General features: G+C 38.1%; 1 protein-coding gene across 1 annotated transcript in view; it reads left to right on the top strand.

Moving 5' to 3' along the window:
• Positions 1-19,376, top strand: part of LOC134480953 (uncharacterized) — a 113,729-nt gene that overhangs the window by 34,867 nt on the left and 59,486 nt on the right. The window contains exon 3 of the mRNA XM_087577202.1: positions 3,439-3,546. Coding sequence (XP_087433328.1) covers positions 3,439-3,546 — 108 coding nt within the window. The remainder of the gene's footprint in view (positions 1-3,438; positions 3,547-19,376) is intronic.

Raw genomic sequence — 19,376 nt, 5'->3', positions numbered from 1 at the left:
TAAATATTTTGACTGACACTATTAATATTTTTGGCTTAACTTATTCATAGGAGCATTGATTTTCACATGCTAATATTGTAAATAAATAGTTTTCCTGAATTAAATGTTTTTTCTGGCAGTCTGATTGACTCAGATATTTTTCCAGCAATTTAAAAAAAATTTCCTCATTATCAATGATACAATTCTCAATTTCTTTTTCTGTGCTATAGTAGATAAAAAAATCTGATATTTCCTACTTGTTATGATTTTTGTAATGGATATGTTAAAATTCTGAAATATCTTTGAAGATGTATTGAGATAAATATTGTTTTCAATATTTTAATGTACACTTAAGTGTTTAAGCTTCATTGAATTGTAAATGAAACATTAGCTATTATGATACATATATGCATACACACATATATATATATATATATATACATATGTATACACACATGCACACACACATATATATATACACATATGTATATACACACACACACACACACACACACACACACACGCACACTTTTACTTAATCCTGGTGACATTTCATACAGGCATGTCTAACCTGTGTTGTGGGATGCATACACATTAGTGAAAATATGAATGTGTCCAAACATCAAAATTGTAAACTTAATATAAAAATGTTTGGAGGCTTTTATGTGTATGTGCTTTAGTTTCCTAACTCAATTGCATAAGTCTCCAGCAAGAACTTTGTAGATAACAATTTCTGTCACAATGTCAAAAGGTTGCACGAGCCTGACAGAATCTTTAAAACTGCGTTAAATAAAATTGATCTCGTTTCCTGCATTGACAAGTACACTGCATCCTTTTCTTCCTCTGAAACCCCTCTTGGTCCTATAGTTTGGTCTCCGTATACTTTCTGCAGATCAGCCTGCTTGCTCCCGGGCTCCTGTATTTCTCCTATAAAAGTCGTCAGCATTTTCTAATTCTCTCACATAAGAGTTCTAGGTTTCACCCAATTTTGGATTACTTAATATAGTTTTCTGTGATTATATTTGACTTCAAGACTATTTGGTCTATGCTTCTATTTGTTTCGCTTGTTTGTTTGTTTGGTTTGTTTGTTTGGTTGGTTTGTTTGTTTCCCACTGGTTAGCTTTCTCTTAGCTTTGTTTGTTTGTTTCCCACTGGTTAGCTTTCTCTTAGCTTTTCTAGAACATGTCTTAAATGTCCATAGATCAGTACGAAGTTTCTTTTATACCTAAAAATGCCTTTGTACTTCTCTCTCAGATTAATATGAAAATGGCTGATAAATTCTGTGTTAAAGATGGCGTGTCTGTATATGGTGCATATACCCCTGTGTATTTCATGAGGAAAGTGTCGGGTTTTGGGGTGTCCTGATTTATATCCCGTTGCTTCTGACATCCTAACAGGTGTGGTCACTGGAGGTTTTGCTTAGAATGTGTTTCTTGGTAGTAGCAGATGACAATTAGGGATGGAGATGGGGGATAAAAATGGAGTGCTGTTAGGGTCTGCAGGGTCAAAGAATGCAGGGTATGCCAGGGGTCTTTGCTCAGTCACCTGAGAATGGGGGTAGGAAGGAAGGAGAGGCCACAGATGGTAATCTGATACAGAGGTGAGAATGAGATTGGGGAGTGGGTTTGGAGGCTATCAGGGAAAGTGAAGATCTGAAGATTTCCTAACTTCATCCCTGACCTAGCTGCTTCTCTGTCTGGCATGCCCAATATGATTATATTTAATGGCTCCTCTCTCACTTCTGTATGATGTGGTTCATCATAAAGCATTTATTTGTCAGTCAGACATCACATTTTCACTTAGCTCTCTGAAGCTCATAAGCATTCCTTCTGAAACTGTCCCTCCATGTGTTGTGTGATTTTAGTTGCATCTGGGAAGAAGTGAGTTAGATTTCGGACAGTGAGTTCAGCCAGCTCTCTTTCACAGCTTTGGGTCTCTTTCTGTGCCTTGGCTAATTTTATGCAGCAGGCCCCTGACTCATTCTCTCTTCCAGGTTTCTTCACCTATATCTGTCTACCTATGATGCATAAATATCAAGTCTCTCTGAGATTCCAATTTAGAATCAGGGTTCTTACACACAGTAATATGGTGTGTGACCGACCCAGGAAATGAATCATTGCTAGCTTGTCACATGTTCCATTTTTCCGGGCCCCTGCTGTATAATAACAAGAGCTTCTGTAACTATTGGGAGAAGTTATTCTTCATATCTGTTCATAGCAATGTGAGCTGCTGTACCACTTGGATTATTCCATAGGAGGACGTGCTTGTATGTTTCTGCACAAGGTTTAATGACCATGTCATCAACATGCTCTAGTTCTGGATGGAAGCCTGAATAGCCCATGGCTTTAGCTTTACTGTGTGTTTCTACTAACAATGCCCTTCTCTTCTCCCTTTAATATACGTTAATATACATTTGAACATCTATTCCTTCCTTAGGTCTTTATAAATTTTCTAACAATTTACTGTATGTTATTCAGAAGCATGATACTAAGTACACTAGCTATAAGTTCTAAAGGTAGGTAATACACTCAACCTTATAATAAACAGGTAATAAAATACTCTTTGAGACAGTGTCTCGCTATGTAGGGCGGCCTGCCCTAGAACCTGATTGATATGCCTGAGTCTGGGTTTTGGGATTAACAAAAGGCTTGTGTCAGTATGCCTAGCAAAATACATTTTAAAGAATTATTTTCAGTGCATATATATATATATATATATATATATATATATATATATATATATGAAGTTTACCATACTGAAGAAATAGGTTATGTTTTTACCTCTCTCCTTTAAGATAGCTTATAAATTACGTTAGAAGTAAACTAGTTCTCTTTAAAAAACAACCAACCAACACACAAAAGAACAGGGTTGAAAACTCAGTGGACTCTTTAGTTACATTTGTTTCCTTGGCAGAGTGGCTGATGGTTTGAAATCCAAACTCATAAATTTTAAAGTCTCCTAGTATTTAGAGCATCAAAGCTCTGCCTATTGCCCTTGGTTCCTCTACCATTCACGGAAGGGCTCTCCCATACACTGCTGTCTGTGGCTTTACTCCTCATAGTTCCTGAAACTAATGCTCTCAGGTTGAAAAGCCTGGATTCAGAAGACTGTTGACTCTCTAATCAAGTGGCAGTAGATAAAGAAGGGAAGTTATTAAAGTTCTGGGGCAACACCATTTATGATCGGGCCCAAGAACTTTTGCTTAGTACTTAGACATTGAGGTCCTCACCATGCTCCTCCTTTTGTGAATACCTCAAAATTCTCCACATATACTCTAAATTTCAAGTTATGATAGTTTAGACTATCTTCTTTTTTCTGTTGGTTTTGGAAGTTATGGTAGACTCTTAATCCTCATGAATAGCATAATTTAGATGGACTTGTGTAATCTGCATAGAAAAATTAAGTATTTTTTAAAGAAAAAGAATTTCCATTCTCTAATTTTAACTCTCTGTACTGCAGGAAGGCTCCACAGAGAGCATATATGAGCCAATCCCACAGCAAGCTAAACAAGAAGGCACCTGTAGCAGAAGTGAGGATACAGGACAAGCATTTAACAAGCTCGGCGTGGTAAGAGAAGCGACTGCATGAATGGGTTTCCTTCCCATTTTATATTTAAACTAGTGAGTCAATGGCAGCCTCAAGTCAGTAATCAGCTACTGTTTTTCTGATTATTCTCTTGATTATTGTAGCTTTTGTGAATGGTGGCTTAATATGAATAGTCGAAGTATATACTAGATAGCCACATAGGTGAACTCAATCCACCAAGCAACATTAACACACATGTGTTCTTGAGTTAATTAAAGAGGTGAAAGGTAAGATTGGTTTCCAAAGGCAGTACACCAGTGTTCAAGAGAGCATTTTAAAGTACACGTGTCTGAGTCAGTAGTTGCTGGTACACCAGGCCTGAGTAGGGCAAAGGGACACCAAGATTGTGCTTTGTCAATGTCCAAGGCTTAAATGGTTCACCATAATTATTCACAACTGAATATGAGTTAAAAACAAGCTGTAATATCCAATGCCTAACTACTGGTTACCTCAAATGCCAGTTCCAGCACACCGCGGTCCACTTCCTAATCCTATAAGCCTACCACTTGATCAAAGTGTTTAGGCTAAAGTTGTGCATGCTCTCTCCTACACAATTTGTTACCAGAATGGAAATGCCAATCATTTCTGTGAAGTATATCTAAAATTATTAGAGTTGTAGAGCTCTGTGGTTCTGAAAAAGCAGGCATCTACATAGCAATGATGAATATTTTTATTCAATTGCACTATATTTTAAACAATTTTGTGATAATAACTGGTTTTAATTCAATTGGACAAATTAACAATAATATGTCAATAATATGTTCTGTAAGTAAGTTTTTAATATATCCCCCTGCTTTTTAAATTACATTTTCCCTAGTAAAACAAACAAGCAAAACCCTGCTACAGTTAATTAATTTTTTCCTTTCAGTGAAGTGATGACTGAGGCAATGTGTCTATATACAATCACCTTTTAAAATTCACATTTTTAAATTTAGAGATGTTTAGAAATCTTGAGAAATGATAAATGACTTGTACTATTAACAAAGGGTGAACTTACTCTCAAACATGGACAATCGTTGGTCTAAGTAAAGGGTGAGCAAAAAACAGTCTTGAGCTCTACACCTCCCTTTACACCTACCATCCTGTGACATTAAAAACTGTTATTTTTGTAGCTTATATAAGTCTCTGTTTCCCAATATAGATAAACTAGGAACAAGTTTTAGTGAACAAATTCTATGACTAGTTTCTGAGAAGTAGAATTCAAAGAGAAGTTCCTACTGCAGCGAAAACTCTATTCTCACTCTCACTATGGACATGAACAAGAGGAGGCAAGGATATGTGTTCCACATTAATATGAGAGAATATTTACATGGAAACCCTGACTTGACACTACAAAAGCATTGCAAGCATTTTCATTATATAATTAAAGAAAAATAGAATAGACTGAAGAGCCTCAAAATATATCTTTAAATGTGTCAGTTGGATAATTGGGAATAACGATAAGTTCATGACTTACCTGTCAATTTAAATTCTTTCAAATATCACTGATCTTGCAAAATCAAGGGGTAGTAAAAACATATTCAAATTGGCACACTTCTCTTCATGTATATCTTGGTATTTAATTAAAAATACAGGTCTTGAATAGGTGAGAAGATTATAAGGCCCCACTACTAACAGAGGACCCATGTGTCAGTTAATAGTCCTTGTGGGAAAGAGTATTGGTTTTAGTCAGGGGTATGGCCCCCCACAGGTTTCTTATAATCCAGTGGATGTGCTTACATATGCACAGAAGTAACACTGATAAAGTTGGAAAGGAGACATAGACTAGACCCAAAGGAGATGGGTAGAGCAGAGGGATAGGGTGATCAAAATATATTTGTGTGTGTGTGTGTGTGTGTGTGTGTGTGTGTGTGTGTGTGTAAACATTTTTATAGAACTGTATTTACGGGGCTAAAGGGAGCTTAGTTGATAAAGATGAGTTCATTGTTCAAAATCCATGTTAAAAAAAAGCTGATTGATGGTTTGTACTTACAACCTAGTGCTAGCAAGGCAGAGACAGTGGATTGCTAGGACTGTTGCCCAACCAGCCTAGCCTATGTGGTGCATTCCAGGGCAGGGAGAGAACCCTGTGTCAATAAGAGGTAGACAGAAGCTGGGGAGGTGACTCAGTTGATGGGATAAATTGCTTGCAATGAAAGCATGAGGGTCTGTTTCAGATCCTTAGGATTCATGTAAAAGCTGAGCATTGTTGCTCACACATTTAACCCACGCTGGATGAGCAGGTACGGGCAGATTCCAGAGGCTAGGCAGTATTTACAGTTGGAAACAGTGAGCTAAACAGTGGGTGACATAGGTCGGTAGTGATACAGGAAGCCAACTCTGACAGCTTATACACATAATTTGAAAAATAAAGTGGACAGGGATCAAGAAAGAAGGCCTGGGGTGAACTCTGACCTGCAAGGCGTACATACTCACATACATGTATACGTCTATACACACTACATGAACACTCAGGAATAGTCATATATTCAAACATACACACACATGCATAAATATCTGTGCACATGAAACGGAAAGGCCAACTGTCCCATCATTTAATTGTTGAGTGATAACCAGTCCTTATAATATTGGTATTGGCAAATATCGCATTCCAAATGAAACTAACTTCATATCTTGGATAAAATAAAGACAGTGTTTAAATAATGGAAGTAAAAATCTACAGATTTTTTTTATTTGTTTGCCTAGTTAGTGGTTTAAAGATTTCTTAGTTTTCTCTCTGAACTCTGAATAACGGATTTTTTTTCCTCCTACAATTTTTCATAGTTTTTTAAAGAAGTAATTCAAGGGGGGAACACATGGTCTGGAATGCTTCAAGTATGCAGTATCAGAATCAACGAAACTGTTGGTTTTCTAGACATGCAGTGAGAAGCCCTCTGATGTAAACTGAGTCAGAGTTGAAGTTTCCTAGCCTTAGCCCAAGGGTATCTGAAAGCTTTCCAGAGAGAATAGGTGCTGCCCCGTCCCTGGCACCAAGTACGTTTTAGGACCCTGAACGATATTTTATTCCCACATCCTTACTTAAACTTTTACTATTTTGGTGACACTCTTCTGAACGTGATGCCACATTCCTTAGGTAGACACTAGACTGTCCTGGGTTGCACAGGAGCTAGGACAGGGAAAACTGCATAATTAAAGATAGCAGAGTTGCCAAATGGAAAGATGTTTACTTGAGGCTTCAAGTGAAGGCCATCTTTAGTACCTGGCTTCTATCTTGACTTCAGTTACAGAAGGAATTAGTGATGGAGAGTTGGTCTAGAGTAGACTCAGTTTAAAATATGAGATTTTTATCAAAAAATTTAATCGTAATATTTAATAATATCTAGTGAGTTAATCTTAGCCTACACACACCCATGAGTTTTGGGAAAATGCTGCTAAAAGCAGGTGAAAGATTTCATAGTGTTCCAAACTAGGCAGTTCAATCAGTACGATCGAAAGTACGTTAATATTGTGGCTTAAGCGCTCACTACTTTGTTGTCGTATTAATTTAGGTGCAGACTATAAATGTTTGAACCTGTACCTATTTTAATGCCCCCTTATGATGTCCAAAAGTAATAAATGTCTTGATTGAGGAAAAGAGTGAGAATATAAAATATTTGTCTTTCTGCCAAATTGGGGTTAACTGGATCAAGCCTGAATTATTTGGTGTGCACTTGATATTCATTAAAGGAAGAAAATAATTTTCAATTTTCTAATTCATTTTGTATCTCATAAATTAAATTGATAAGAAGTTTGAGCTTTTAAAAAAATGAACTGAAATATAGGACAGAGACTGTCCTTTTTATTTCTATCTTATACATCATAGGCATTCAATGAATAGTTGTAAGCAATATGAATGGATTAATGAAGGCTCATGATTCCAGCAAGATAAAATATTAACAGTAATGGAGAGCCAGGGATGTGGTGTTTATAAGTGTGAGCTCTGAGTGGAGCAGATGTGAGCTCTCCTTTCAGCACTGCTGCTGGAAGGCTGTGTGGCTGTGGAAGGTGCATGGCCTCCTTTAGCCTGTGCATTAACCTGGGCAAGTTGACTGCAGAAGTCCAAGTTTACTTGCCCAGGTTGCAGGAAGGGTTTAACACATGAGATAGACTTCAGACGAGCTGCTGGCTCAGACTCCAGAACAAAACCTCTGGTGTCTAGATGGAGGGATCATAGGTTGGTATTGCCCACAGTTATGAACTGCTTTTTAAAAAGTAATTTAAAAATGTAACTTCCTCCCTCCTGCTTGTTCTTCCAAACCCTTCCATACCCATGCCAGGTCCCTTCATATTCATGACACATGTGAGTATGAATAAATACATAATATGACCTTTGACATCATCTAGTGTTTCTTGGCTGTATATGTTTCTTAGAACTTGCCGCTCGGTATTGGATAACAAATTACAGAGCTCATCTCTGCTGACAACGCTAGTTTCTCCTCTCTCAGAGGCAACCGATAGTGTGTAGCCCTTCATCAGGGGTATGCTTTTTACTTTTTAAAAATTTGCTGAAGAACAAAAATGGAAAAGGCAGAATGCAACAAAGCCTAACTGAGCTCACCACCCCTGCATTAAAGCCGAATTATATCGCCACAGGTACCAAATGAATACTAGAAAAATGGTGACTTTAAATGCAGATGACTAGCCTGTGTGAAATATATAGCACATTCCAAAGAATATATAAAAACAAGTATAATATATCTTGGTAGTGAGAATCGTTTGTTGATAGTGTTTGAGGCAAGATAAGTGAAATATTGCTCATTTCTGGTTTTATTTATTTATTTATTTATTTATTTATTTATTTTACTTTCTAAGGCACAACACTGGTACTTAGATGACTTCATATTTGACCCCTGCACTTCCCATCAAGGTCATCGTACCCCTTCCAAAACAAAAATTCAAGATTACCCTTCAAGCCCTTCTGAAAACAAAAGAGAGAGAGCTTCTTCCAGCTGTATTACCTACCCATAATTCTTCATTCCACTTTAATTAAAAGACCATATTGATGACACCCTCTGAGTCCTGAGATCTTTGACATCTTATTTCCCCCAAAACCATTACTTTAGGATGCACTTTAGGATTGATGATCCATGTGCTTATCAATTCACGACAATCTACTTCATAAATGAATTCAGAGTACATTCATTCCAAAGATACTACCAAATGAGACTTACAAAGTATACCTCAGAGTACTCGAAAAGCTGCAACTCCGGTTTAGTATCTGACTTTACAGCTGTAGCCTATCAGTTCCTAAACATGGCTAAAAGATGTGCCTTGGGTTGGGGATTTAGCTCAGTGGTTGAGTGCTTGCCTAGCAAGCGCAAGGCCCTGGGTTCGGTCCCCAGCTCCGAAAAAAAGAAAACAAGAAAAAAAAAAAAAAAAAGATGTGCCACTGCTTTCATATGTGATTGTCTCAGTTAGGGTTTTACTGCTGCGAACAGGCACCATGATCAATGCAAGTCTGATAAGGGACAACATTTAATTGGGACCAGTTTAGAGATTCAGAGGTTCAGTCCATTATCATCAAGGTGGGAGCACAGCAGCACCTAGGCAGGCATAGTGTAGGAGGAGCTGAGAGGTCTACATCTTCATCTGAAGGCTGCTAAGAGAAGACTGACTTACAGACAACTAGGGTGAGGGTCTTAAGCCCACGCCCACAGTGACACACCTACTCCAACAAGGCCACACCTCCTAATTGGGCCACTCCCTGGGCCAAGCATATACAAACCATCACACTGATCTCCCAAGTTTTAACTGAATGTATACATTCAAAATCATTTCTAGTCTATTCTCCCTACCCATGAACCTCTGGAATATGATTTTTAGCCTTTGGTCTCTGCATAGAGGAAGGCATGGGAGAGACATGCGAGGATGTCTGTCTTGTAGTAGGTGGGTCTCCTCTGTATCTTGAGAAAATTACCAGCAATATTTCTACTTCAGGGTCCCAGTTCCAAGCAAACATTTAACACAGGGGCATAAGGAAAGTCCTCTGCAATATTGGTGGCTTTGCAAAGCGTCCATAAGGAGGCTTTTCATGAGTTAATATAGAATAGAATGTCAAAAACCAAGGATTTAGTAATTGCTGCAACAGAGAATAAATCACAAAGCAGTTACCACACAAGAAGTTTTCCACACTCCTGGCAGGTAGAATTCAAGCGGAAGTTGAGGCTTAGTGACTTGCCTAAAATGCCAGTGTCAAGACCAGAGTTCAGCTCCCCAAGTACAACTCTTTCCTTGGCCTTTGTGACAGGCATGTATATGAATGGTGTGTGCACATACACACACTGCACAAGAGAGAGAAGAGAGAGATGGCGGGTAATATAGGGGTCAGTGGAAGAGTGTGTTTAGGGGAGGTGAGATGCAAGGAGGATGAGTTTATGATAAGAGAAAGGATTCAACAATATAATATATATGCTAAATGAGTCTGTTATCTGGAGGACGACAGCAGAAAAAAAAATCTTGAGCTGGCAATGAAGTTAATAGAGTTGAGTTTTATTCCGGCTCCCCGGCTGGGAACTGTGTGTCCTTGGGAATGTTATTGAATTACTCTGACCCTAAGTTTGTGAGCACTGTGGATAGGAAGATTTGCTTCTTAGTTTGTGGGGAGGATTAAATGTTATTGCACACGTTAACCACCTGGCACCCTGCATGCTAATGGCCATTTCCCTTTCTCTGCAACCCCTCACACCAGGACAGAGCAATCTTTTTAATTTAATATCCTTGACTAAATGGCTTTAAGTCAAACTATCACTATCGCTTAGATATCGTTTTTTAAAAACTGCTCAAAATAATTTGTGATCAGCATTCTTTACCTAAAAGCATTGATTTTTCCTAGGTTGGACAAGAAGAAGCAATAGGATTTATTGTTGATGTGCATTAGAAAACACAAGGTCTGGCTCTCTACAAATTGCCTCAACTACCAGGTATATAGTGCAATGTTTGACAATTTAGTCTGAGATGCCTACCACAGGGGACAACTATAAACAAGAAAGCTCATCGTGGGTGCATTTGCTCAACTGCACATTCATAATTCAGAGATTTCTCTTTCCTTATACTTTTAAAATGCAAGTTTAATTTTGTAACTACTCATTCATCGACATTCTGTGCTCATAAAAAACACAGGAGAAATCAATTAAATTGTTCCCAGCTACCAGATGTTAAGGAGAGAGTAATATAGCAGAGTCAAGCACAGTTTTTTTTTCAAGCACAGTTTTAAAGACAAACAATATGATGCGTGTCTAACAGTTGCTTAGAGCTCAGCAGTAATGAGGCCAAGGTCAGGAGTTCAATCTCCTATGGTCAGTTAGCTTTGCTTCACTCTGGAGCCACCAGCAGTATCTGTGCCACACATCCTGAACACACATGGCATCAGTGGTTAAGGTGTGTTGGAGAGAAGGTAGCAGCAAGATTTTATAGACCACCGGAAGGGCAGTTTAAGGGTAATTCTGCCTTCTGCTTGCTTTCTTCTACCTAGAGAGGTTTTCTGTCATCACTATCAGTCTTAAGGCTGATAGTGGGCTGAGGTGCAGCCCATTGCTTTGAGCTTTCAAGGATGCATTGGGTAGCAACTGAAGTGCTAAGAAAGGAAAGTGCTGAGAAAGAGAGGAACAACTTTTCCTCAATGATTCCCTAGCCATGTGAAGAGAGGATGTATGGAAACCTTCCAGCTCTATCTTACAGCATAGTCTCTCAAGATGTGAACACCTGCAAACTCCTGCTTTCAGTGCCACGGACGAATGTGTTCTCCTCTGCCACACCTTCCCTACCAGGATAGAGAGATTGTTCTAAAAATACAGACAGATTCAACCTCTCCTCCCTCAAGCCCTTTCTGTCAGATGTTTTATCTACTGTGATGCAAAAGTATTAATAGATCCTACCTTTGCTGAACTGAACGGGTACCTTCTCCAGCCTGCGAGTTGATCAGTAAAGAAATCTTCTTATTTAGATGTTCATATCAGCTTAAATCATGCCTTCATGGGAACGTCTAGACTGGTATCTTACCAAATATCTGAAACCCTCGCCAAAGTGTTTTGATATATAGGACTTCGTCATCGCTTGCCTTTCTGCCCTCAGTGACATCTTTGAGAGTTCTTGCCCTCACATGTCCCTTGAATATAAAAGAATAAGGCAAAGCTGACAGAAAGTGACTTCCATGGTTATGTTACAGTGGCCATGGTAGTAGGGTTTCTTTACTCTCTTATACATTTCTATAAAACAGAATCCCAAGTGGGGGATTTCCAAGCCAGGTCATGAGAGCAGGCTTAAGAAGTGAATTGTTATCCAGAAGCTGAAGACTTCACTACAAACAGGTTTCAGAGATCTGAGTGCAGCTACTAATCTGGATGAGCATTCCTTTCTCCCAAGCTGAACCTTTGTGTGGACCCTCAGAAGTTTTGGGTAACCAAATATACTGCAACACTGTGAGAGGGTAAAAAAAAAGTTTCATTTAAGGCATATCTGTATTTCTTATCCTTGGAAACTGCAAGATACAAAATGTGTATTGTCATCAGCCATCCAGTTTTTGGGTGCTCCATTGTATAGTAAAAAGTTATGAAGGAACTTAAAGTTTTATATCTACCAGAATGATTGGCTGATAACCAAATCAGTACTAGCCAATTGAAGTTATAAGAAAAAAAACTAAGGTAAAAGGTACTTTTATCCAGTCAAAAAGAAAAAGAAAAAGAAAAAAAAACTAATTGAAAACTAATAAGGGCTCAAGATTGTTCTTGATATTTAGAGTTAGCAGTAGGGACCCCACAAAGACACCACGCAACTAGTTATCCAAAAAGTGCCACTCCTGCTAAAGTCAAAAGGACCAGGTAGAAATGTCATTACTGAAGCAGAAAGCTTTGAACTATGTTATGTGCTGAAATTTAACAATGAAGTTAACTCTCACACTTTGTTTCCCCTGCCTTATGAGACAATTTCATATCAGGATGTCAAATTAGGCCAGTGATGGAAGGCATCCAAATTATAAATCTAGGTGGCTGGGGAATCAGAGGAAATCCCTCCCTCCTTCCCTCATTCCCTCCCTCCCTCCTTCCTTTTTTCTATTTTCTCATCATCTTCACCTTCTTCTTTTCTAGAAAAAAATTACTTGAGGGCCAACAAAAGACAGATGCACATTCAGGCAAGAAATATATGCACCCTAAATATACAGAACATAACGTAAGGAATTGTATGGGTGGATTATTGATATAAATATCAATCTTGACTTCTGTAAAACTCCCCAAAAAGAAGGTTTTATAGTTCTGTAATATAGTAAACACAAATACAATATTTGGAGAGTTAAACAAAAGATTTCCTCTTTGACATTGATTAGCTCTGTGATCTTACACAAGGTCCCTAGCCTTGTTTCTTACCTTATAAAAATTAAAACAAACAATCAAGCAAACAAAAAATTACTGCTACCTCTTAATCCTCTTGTGACAATAAAGGTGACAAGAATTCCTGCTAGGACAAGGAATGGCGTGACGCTAGTTATCATTAGTTAGAGCACGCACTGAGCTGGTAAGTGTGGTTTGTGGTTTAACAGAATGTGTTCATTGGAAGGCACGGACTCTAAGCTGCACTGAGAAGAAGGAAGCAGAGGGAGACCTCCTTAGGGTTCGCTGCTCAGGCACCTTTCAGCAAAGGTCTTAGAGAGCTTGTAGACCTAGTGCCTTAGAAATGCTCAAACTGATGCACTGAAACGGGACATACTATCATAGGAAAGGTGAGTGATGCCCAAGTCAAAGTTGGTGACTGCCAGGTTGGCATTTTATCCACTTAACAGTGTGTCACGCTTGGCCCAAATAATTTGAGTTGGGAGTTTTTATTCTGTCTCCATATTAGCATCAGCACTGACATAGCTATTAATAACATAGACACTAAGGGAAGAAAATGAGATTAACAGTGACATCCCATCAGCCAAGTCTTCATTAAACAATGAGCAAAAGGAATTGGTGTCAAAACAGTGCATGCAAGCCTCTCCTTGATGTCTCGATTGTACAATGACTCATAAGAAACCAACATGTAAAACAGAGATCATGTTCTTTAAAAAGGCAACACTCTCTTTCATGTTTAATTTTCTCCATTATATCTATGATCACACTCACCTAGTCTGCCTCCAATTCATATGTGAGCACTTTTTGTAAGACTTAATTAGTTTCCCCCTGTAAATAGAGACTTACATTAAAATAAAATGAAACCAGTGGATTAAGGTTAATTATGCCCTCTTCTCTTTCTTATTTCCTGGGCTTATGATACAATTACTAATCAAACTAATGAAAGCCACAGTTATCTCTTTAATCACGTTTGAAAGAAAAAGCTGGAAAGCAAAAAGAACCCATTCCCAATTTAATGTTCTCTTAAAAGCTTTTGTGATCCCCATTGACTTGGGATAGGACAGCAATTCGGACTTTTTTTCAGAGTGGGGAAATCAGACTTCCAACTCTCCCTCCCATATCCGGAATCTGAAGACCTAAGAGAGGCTGAGAGAGCATCTGTCGATCCTGCCTGGGTCAGGAGCAGAAGAGGTTTTGGCATTGCTCTAATGCTTTGCCATTGGTAAGAACGCATTTGCTGCTTGGCTCATCTTATTTTAATAACATTCTCACCAGCTAAATTGACATGTTCTGATTCCCTGTGTGATTACGAGGATTAGGCAAAATGATGGTTTAAGAAGCAGGAAATATAATAAATATTAGTTTTTTTCTTTTTAAGCCCTGTGTAAATATAATTTCATAAATCACGATATATTTAAGGCTATTTAATAGCTCCCTGTATCAAAAAAAGGAAGAGAATTTTTTGAATACCTTATAATGCAAATAAACATCCCCTAGGAAACCTGTTTTGTCACCCTGGATATTTATAGTGCCATGAGAAGAGTTTGTTACTTCAGAATTGACAGACAGCTCACTTAGCAGATAGATGGCGAAGTTCATATGCAATTTACAAGCTCTGTCTCTGATATGGTCCCTGTACATTTCCCAGGCACCATGAGCTTTATGATCTGCCCTGAGACAAGGGGCTGTGTGGATGCTATATATCACCCTAGTAAAGAAATCCGAATTCATTACATCTAGGTATTGTTACCTTGAGACAGCTATGCAGGCTGGCAAGACTGTCTTGTTTCTCCACCAGGATGGGTAGGCTAAACTGTTGCTTTTGTTCCGTGTCTTGCTTACAGGCATGACACATGTTATTTTTTATGGAAACCATTATGTTTAGTCAGATGCTTGATCAGATAAGATCATAGAGAAGTTGTAGCCGAAGTGGGTAAGGCTAACGTTCTTTGCCCTTATTTTCCTCACCATAGGGCAGATGGAATCCGTTTCCCTGAAAATCGTGACATTATTACAGTGATATGCTGGGATTAAGACACTTCCATGAACAGACTATTATCTACTTTGGTTCCTTAATCCCTTATTTTAAATTAAATGATCTGTTTATTGGGCATTTTTGATGACAGTGGTGGTGGCATTCATAATTTGATGATGAATTAATAATTTCATAACACATCATTATAACTATACAAGTAATGCTGAATTATTAGCACTAGTGTTCCAAGAAGCATGTGCTTTCCGAGTTGTTTGTTTAGCAGTGACATATGGTATAGCATTCCCTTGCATATTTTTGGAGCTGATCTTGCTCATGGCCAATAGTGCTTATTTGTGAAATCTTGATCTGTGATGACAGGTGGATGTAGTATGTGTTTGCAGAAAAGCTTAGAAGCCTGCTGGCAGAAAAATCACACTTTTGACACTTTCTGAGCTGTGTGACTATAGACAGGAGTCCCGTGTCTCGGTTTATATGTCTACAAATTGAGGATAATACTAAGTGTATTAGCCCCACAGGATTGATAGAAAGATTCAACAAATTACTGGAGTTAGAGCACTGGAACCACACCTACATTGTATAATTATAATTGCACATATGTGCAAGTCATGTAATTAGAAAATACAGCATCAAAACTGTGTCAATCCTTGCAACAATATCAACCAACCAGAACCCAGAGCTTCCAGGGTCTAAACCACCAACCAAAAAGTACACATGGAGGGACCCATGGCTCCAACTTCATATGTAGCAGAGGATGATCTTATCTGGTATCAATAGGAGGCTCAGTGCCAGGGCAGTGAGGTGGGAGTGGGTGTAGAAGAACCCTCATAGAAGCAGGGGGAGGAAATAGGGGGTTGGCAGAGGGGAAACTGGGAAAGGGGATAACATTTGAAATGTAAATAAATAAAATACCCAATAAAAAACAAATAAGAAAAAATCAGAAGTGTAAAGGGAGATGTAAAATCTACCTGTTGGTAGAGAACATTCCTGGCACTCAGTACCAGATTCTGTCTGTACAATAAAACACAACAGCAAGGTTAAATAAATGAAAAGAATGTTTATTAACTCACAAGTCCCTTCTGAGCCTCTATTTGAACTTTGCTGAAGCATATGATAATAAGAAATACCTACAAAAAACAAAACAAAACAAAAAAAAACCTCACTGCCTTTGCCTGTAGCATTCTTAGAATGGCTGATTTTGGTTATGCAAGTGAAGTTATTGAAAGAGAATGAATTGAACATGAGAGAATTTATATTGTTATTTTAAAGTAAATAGTATATATATATGTATATATATATATATAAATTTGTGTTCAATTCTTACACAATATTAGAACATAAATATTGATGAAAATACTTATAACAAACCACTCATCTGTTTGTATCTGTAACATGATTGCTAGCACATATGTGTTTGTATGTATAATATGTTTGGTCTGTTTTGTGTAAGTTTGCTCCCTTAATCTTCGAAGATGGCAGTGTTTCCTCGGGTGATCGATCCTGCGATCACCAGTCATTGGAGCTGGATAATTGAGAGAGAGACCACTTGAAATACTCCTTTGCCTCCAAAACCTAAATGAGTGTTGGATGCATTGTGCCAAAATATAGGACCTTAGTATATGGGTGTTTCAGGCTGAAAGAAATTAAGAGATGGACTATCTCTTTGTCTTTCTTCTTCTACTGCTTTCCTGAAGTGGGTCATGGAAATTAGAATACTTTTGTCCTTAGTGATGCAGCCCACAAAAGGTAGACCACTCCTGCTCCTTTCTCTTGCCACTAATATAGGCTGTGACACTTACGAAGGTCACCCCTTTTCCTCTCCTCCTCCACAAAATACCCCAGGGTGACAGGCACTAAGCTACTCTAGTTTATTATGATTGGATCGTACCCTCTTTTGTCTTCCAATTATATTTCTACGTGACTGCTCCTAAAAATTTGCAGGTTACCCTGGGGTTAGGAGGTCTTCATTTCTTATATGCTACATAACATTTTATTAAATCCATGTTGATGGTTTTCTCCTGTTGACCACCCTTTGTTCCATGTCAGCCGAGTACTTTGCAATGGCTGAAAAGTAAGTGTTTTCTTCCTTACAACACAGTGTTAAGTACGTAGGAGGAGCTTACCAAGTATTTGTTAATAAATTGCATTGTAAGGATGATTAAACCTTATGATTTCCAAAAAAAATCCTATTTTCAGTAAGAAAAGCAGCTAGCATTTAATCAAAATTAAATACTAAACCAGAAGTCTTGTCAGGTCACCTCACCACTTTGGCCCTCAGTTTGTTCATTTGCAAGCCAAGGTCAGATCAGATCAGCTTTGCAGTCTTAAAAAAAATCCACCAAGGGATTTGTGCTATCAATCTGTCAATCATTTTTCTCTGGTACAGAGACACTGTTAGTAGTTCCACTAGCCAGGCAGCAGCAACTGCCAAAATATTCACTTTGCCTTCATAAATGGAAAGTCAGATTAAAAAACCCAGAATGTAATGGATGTACTAAGCTCTATTCTGTTGGATAGTTATCTGGTGAGAACAGGGAGATGACATTATTAATATTATATATTTAATATTGAAAATATATGTTTTAATGGCATATTCTCCTTTTAAAGTATATGTATAATTTTATAAATATTAGTCTGATAGATATTTAAAACCCTATTCTTCTGGATTCTACATCCATTCACCTCTAAATAACTCAGTGTGGGCATATCGTATAGTTTCTACTGGCCAATTTTAAGTCACTTGCCTACTTTTTTTTATTTTTTATTTTTTGGCAACTTCAGGGGTAAAATCTAAATTATTTTCCCTAGTGAATTAAATGATTAAGCAAATCCAATGACTGCTTCTTGATTTGGGAACTATGAAATGGCAGGTGGCAGGATTAGATGTTACCTGATATTTATGACAAAGGTCTAATTAGAGAACAAGGCAGAATTACTTCACTGACTTCTTGTAATGGTATCTTCCTTTTGGAATTCAGAACATAACACATCCATGCATATGAACACATGAATAGTACAGAAAACATCCGGCTTGCGGATTAAGTATAAAGAGGAAGGCCAAGATCCAAAATTAACCCTGTGCATAGCAGTTTCTCTTGGACTAGCCTTTCTATAAATAAAGAACTGATGGTCTGATCCTCAGGTAGATGACAGTCTGCCTGCAGGAGCAGAAATAGGAAGAAAAAGCAGTTTGTATTTTGTACATCTGCTTGTGTCTGGCACAGAAGTACCAAACATTGATTCACCAGTTTAGTAGAAATCTATAACCATGCAACAGCCAGTTGCATACTACTTCCAAATAGATAGATGTTTTCTGCTGTATGTGTTCTCTTTTCTTCCAATAGTCACACTTCAGACCTGCCTGATTCATACTACCCTTGTGGGAAACAGTTTATTCAAAGAGAGCCACGTTAAATTTCATCTTAGGAGGAATTAAACAGAAGCATGAGCTGCATTTTTCCCCAAAGGATTCATTATAAGAAAATTCTTTAACCAAAGACTCCCAAAAAACTTAAATTCACTCACCTTGAGAAAACATTGCATGGCCTCAATTCCCGTGAAACAGAATAAAATGGATAATCCGGTGAGGATGTGACATTGTGTGTCCTCAGAATCTCTCCAGGACTTTCGAATAATTTTAGTTTTGGCTAAGATGTCTATGCCTCAAGCCAAAGGGTGATTGTGTCTCTTTCATCAAAACTAGCAGCCACAAGGACTTAAATCACCTAAAAGAGTATCCAGAACCTGACTGTGGGTATTAAAGAAAAGTTTCACCCAAGTAAACAGGCGGTGGCTTGAATAATGTACCAGTCCCAGTTGCTTGAGAATTTGTTGAGTCATCTGGAATTAATCTGCTTGAGAGCAAAGACAATAAAATATTGATATGAGCTGTTGTATAAAGGCTGTTGTTTGAAGAATAGGAAACACAAATAGTATCTATTGCTTCCTGTTTTCCTTACTGCAAAACTCTGTATTTTGTATTGTATTTCTTTTTTTCTCCTCCTTAGACATGGAAGAAAGTCTGTTTGGATGAGTGCAAGATTTACAGTTTCAAAAGTTCTACCTAGGTTGGCTCTTGTCACATGTCTGAACTGCACAGAGTAGTGAATACGGTTCAAGATAATGATTCTGGCTGACAAAGCCTATTTGGCCCATAGTGTATAGGTGATGGAAACATTCCATTGGTTCCTCTTCCTGCTAGCCTCCAAATGCATGTGACAGGAAAACATTGCTACAGAGATCAATGGCTGTGCTCTTTTCGCCTGGCCATTACAGAGGTGGTTACGCTTCCATCCCTGTCCGTTGAGGTTAAAAACCACTTGCTTCTGGAGCAAGATCTATTGAATTTCATAAAGTCTAGATACTAATCACTTTTAGGATATGCATGAGAAAGCAGAGATAACTCAAAGAATGGTCAGTTTGGTCAGGAACTCAAAGGTCTGTTAATATATCTAAGCCAACACCAGGGCTCAATCCCTGATCCCCACATCTATTAAAAATGTTATTGTTCAAAATGT

This window comes from Rattus norvegicus, chromosome 11 (genome assembly GCF_021556685.1).
Source record: "Rattus norvegicus strain SHRSP/BbbUtx chromosome 11, alternate assembly SHRSP_T2T, whole genome shotgun sequence".
Taxonomy (NCBI): Eukaryota; Metazoa; Chordata; class Mammalia; order Rodentia; family Muridae; genus Rattus; species Rattus norvegicus.
Note: the sequence above shows the minus strand (reverse complement) of the source record. Positions and strands in the feature narration are given on the sequence as shown.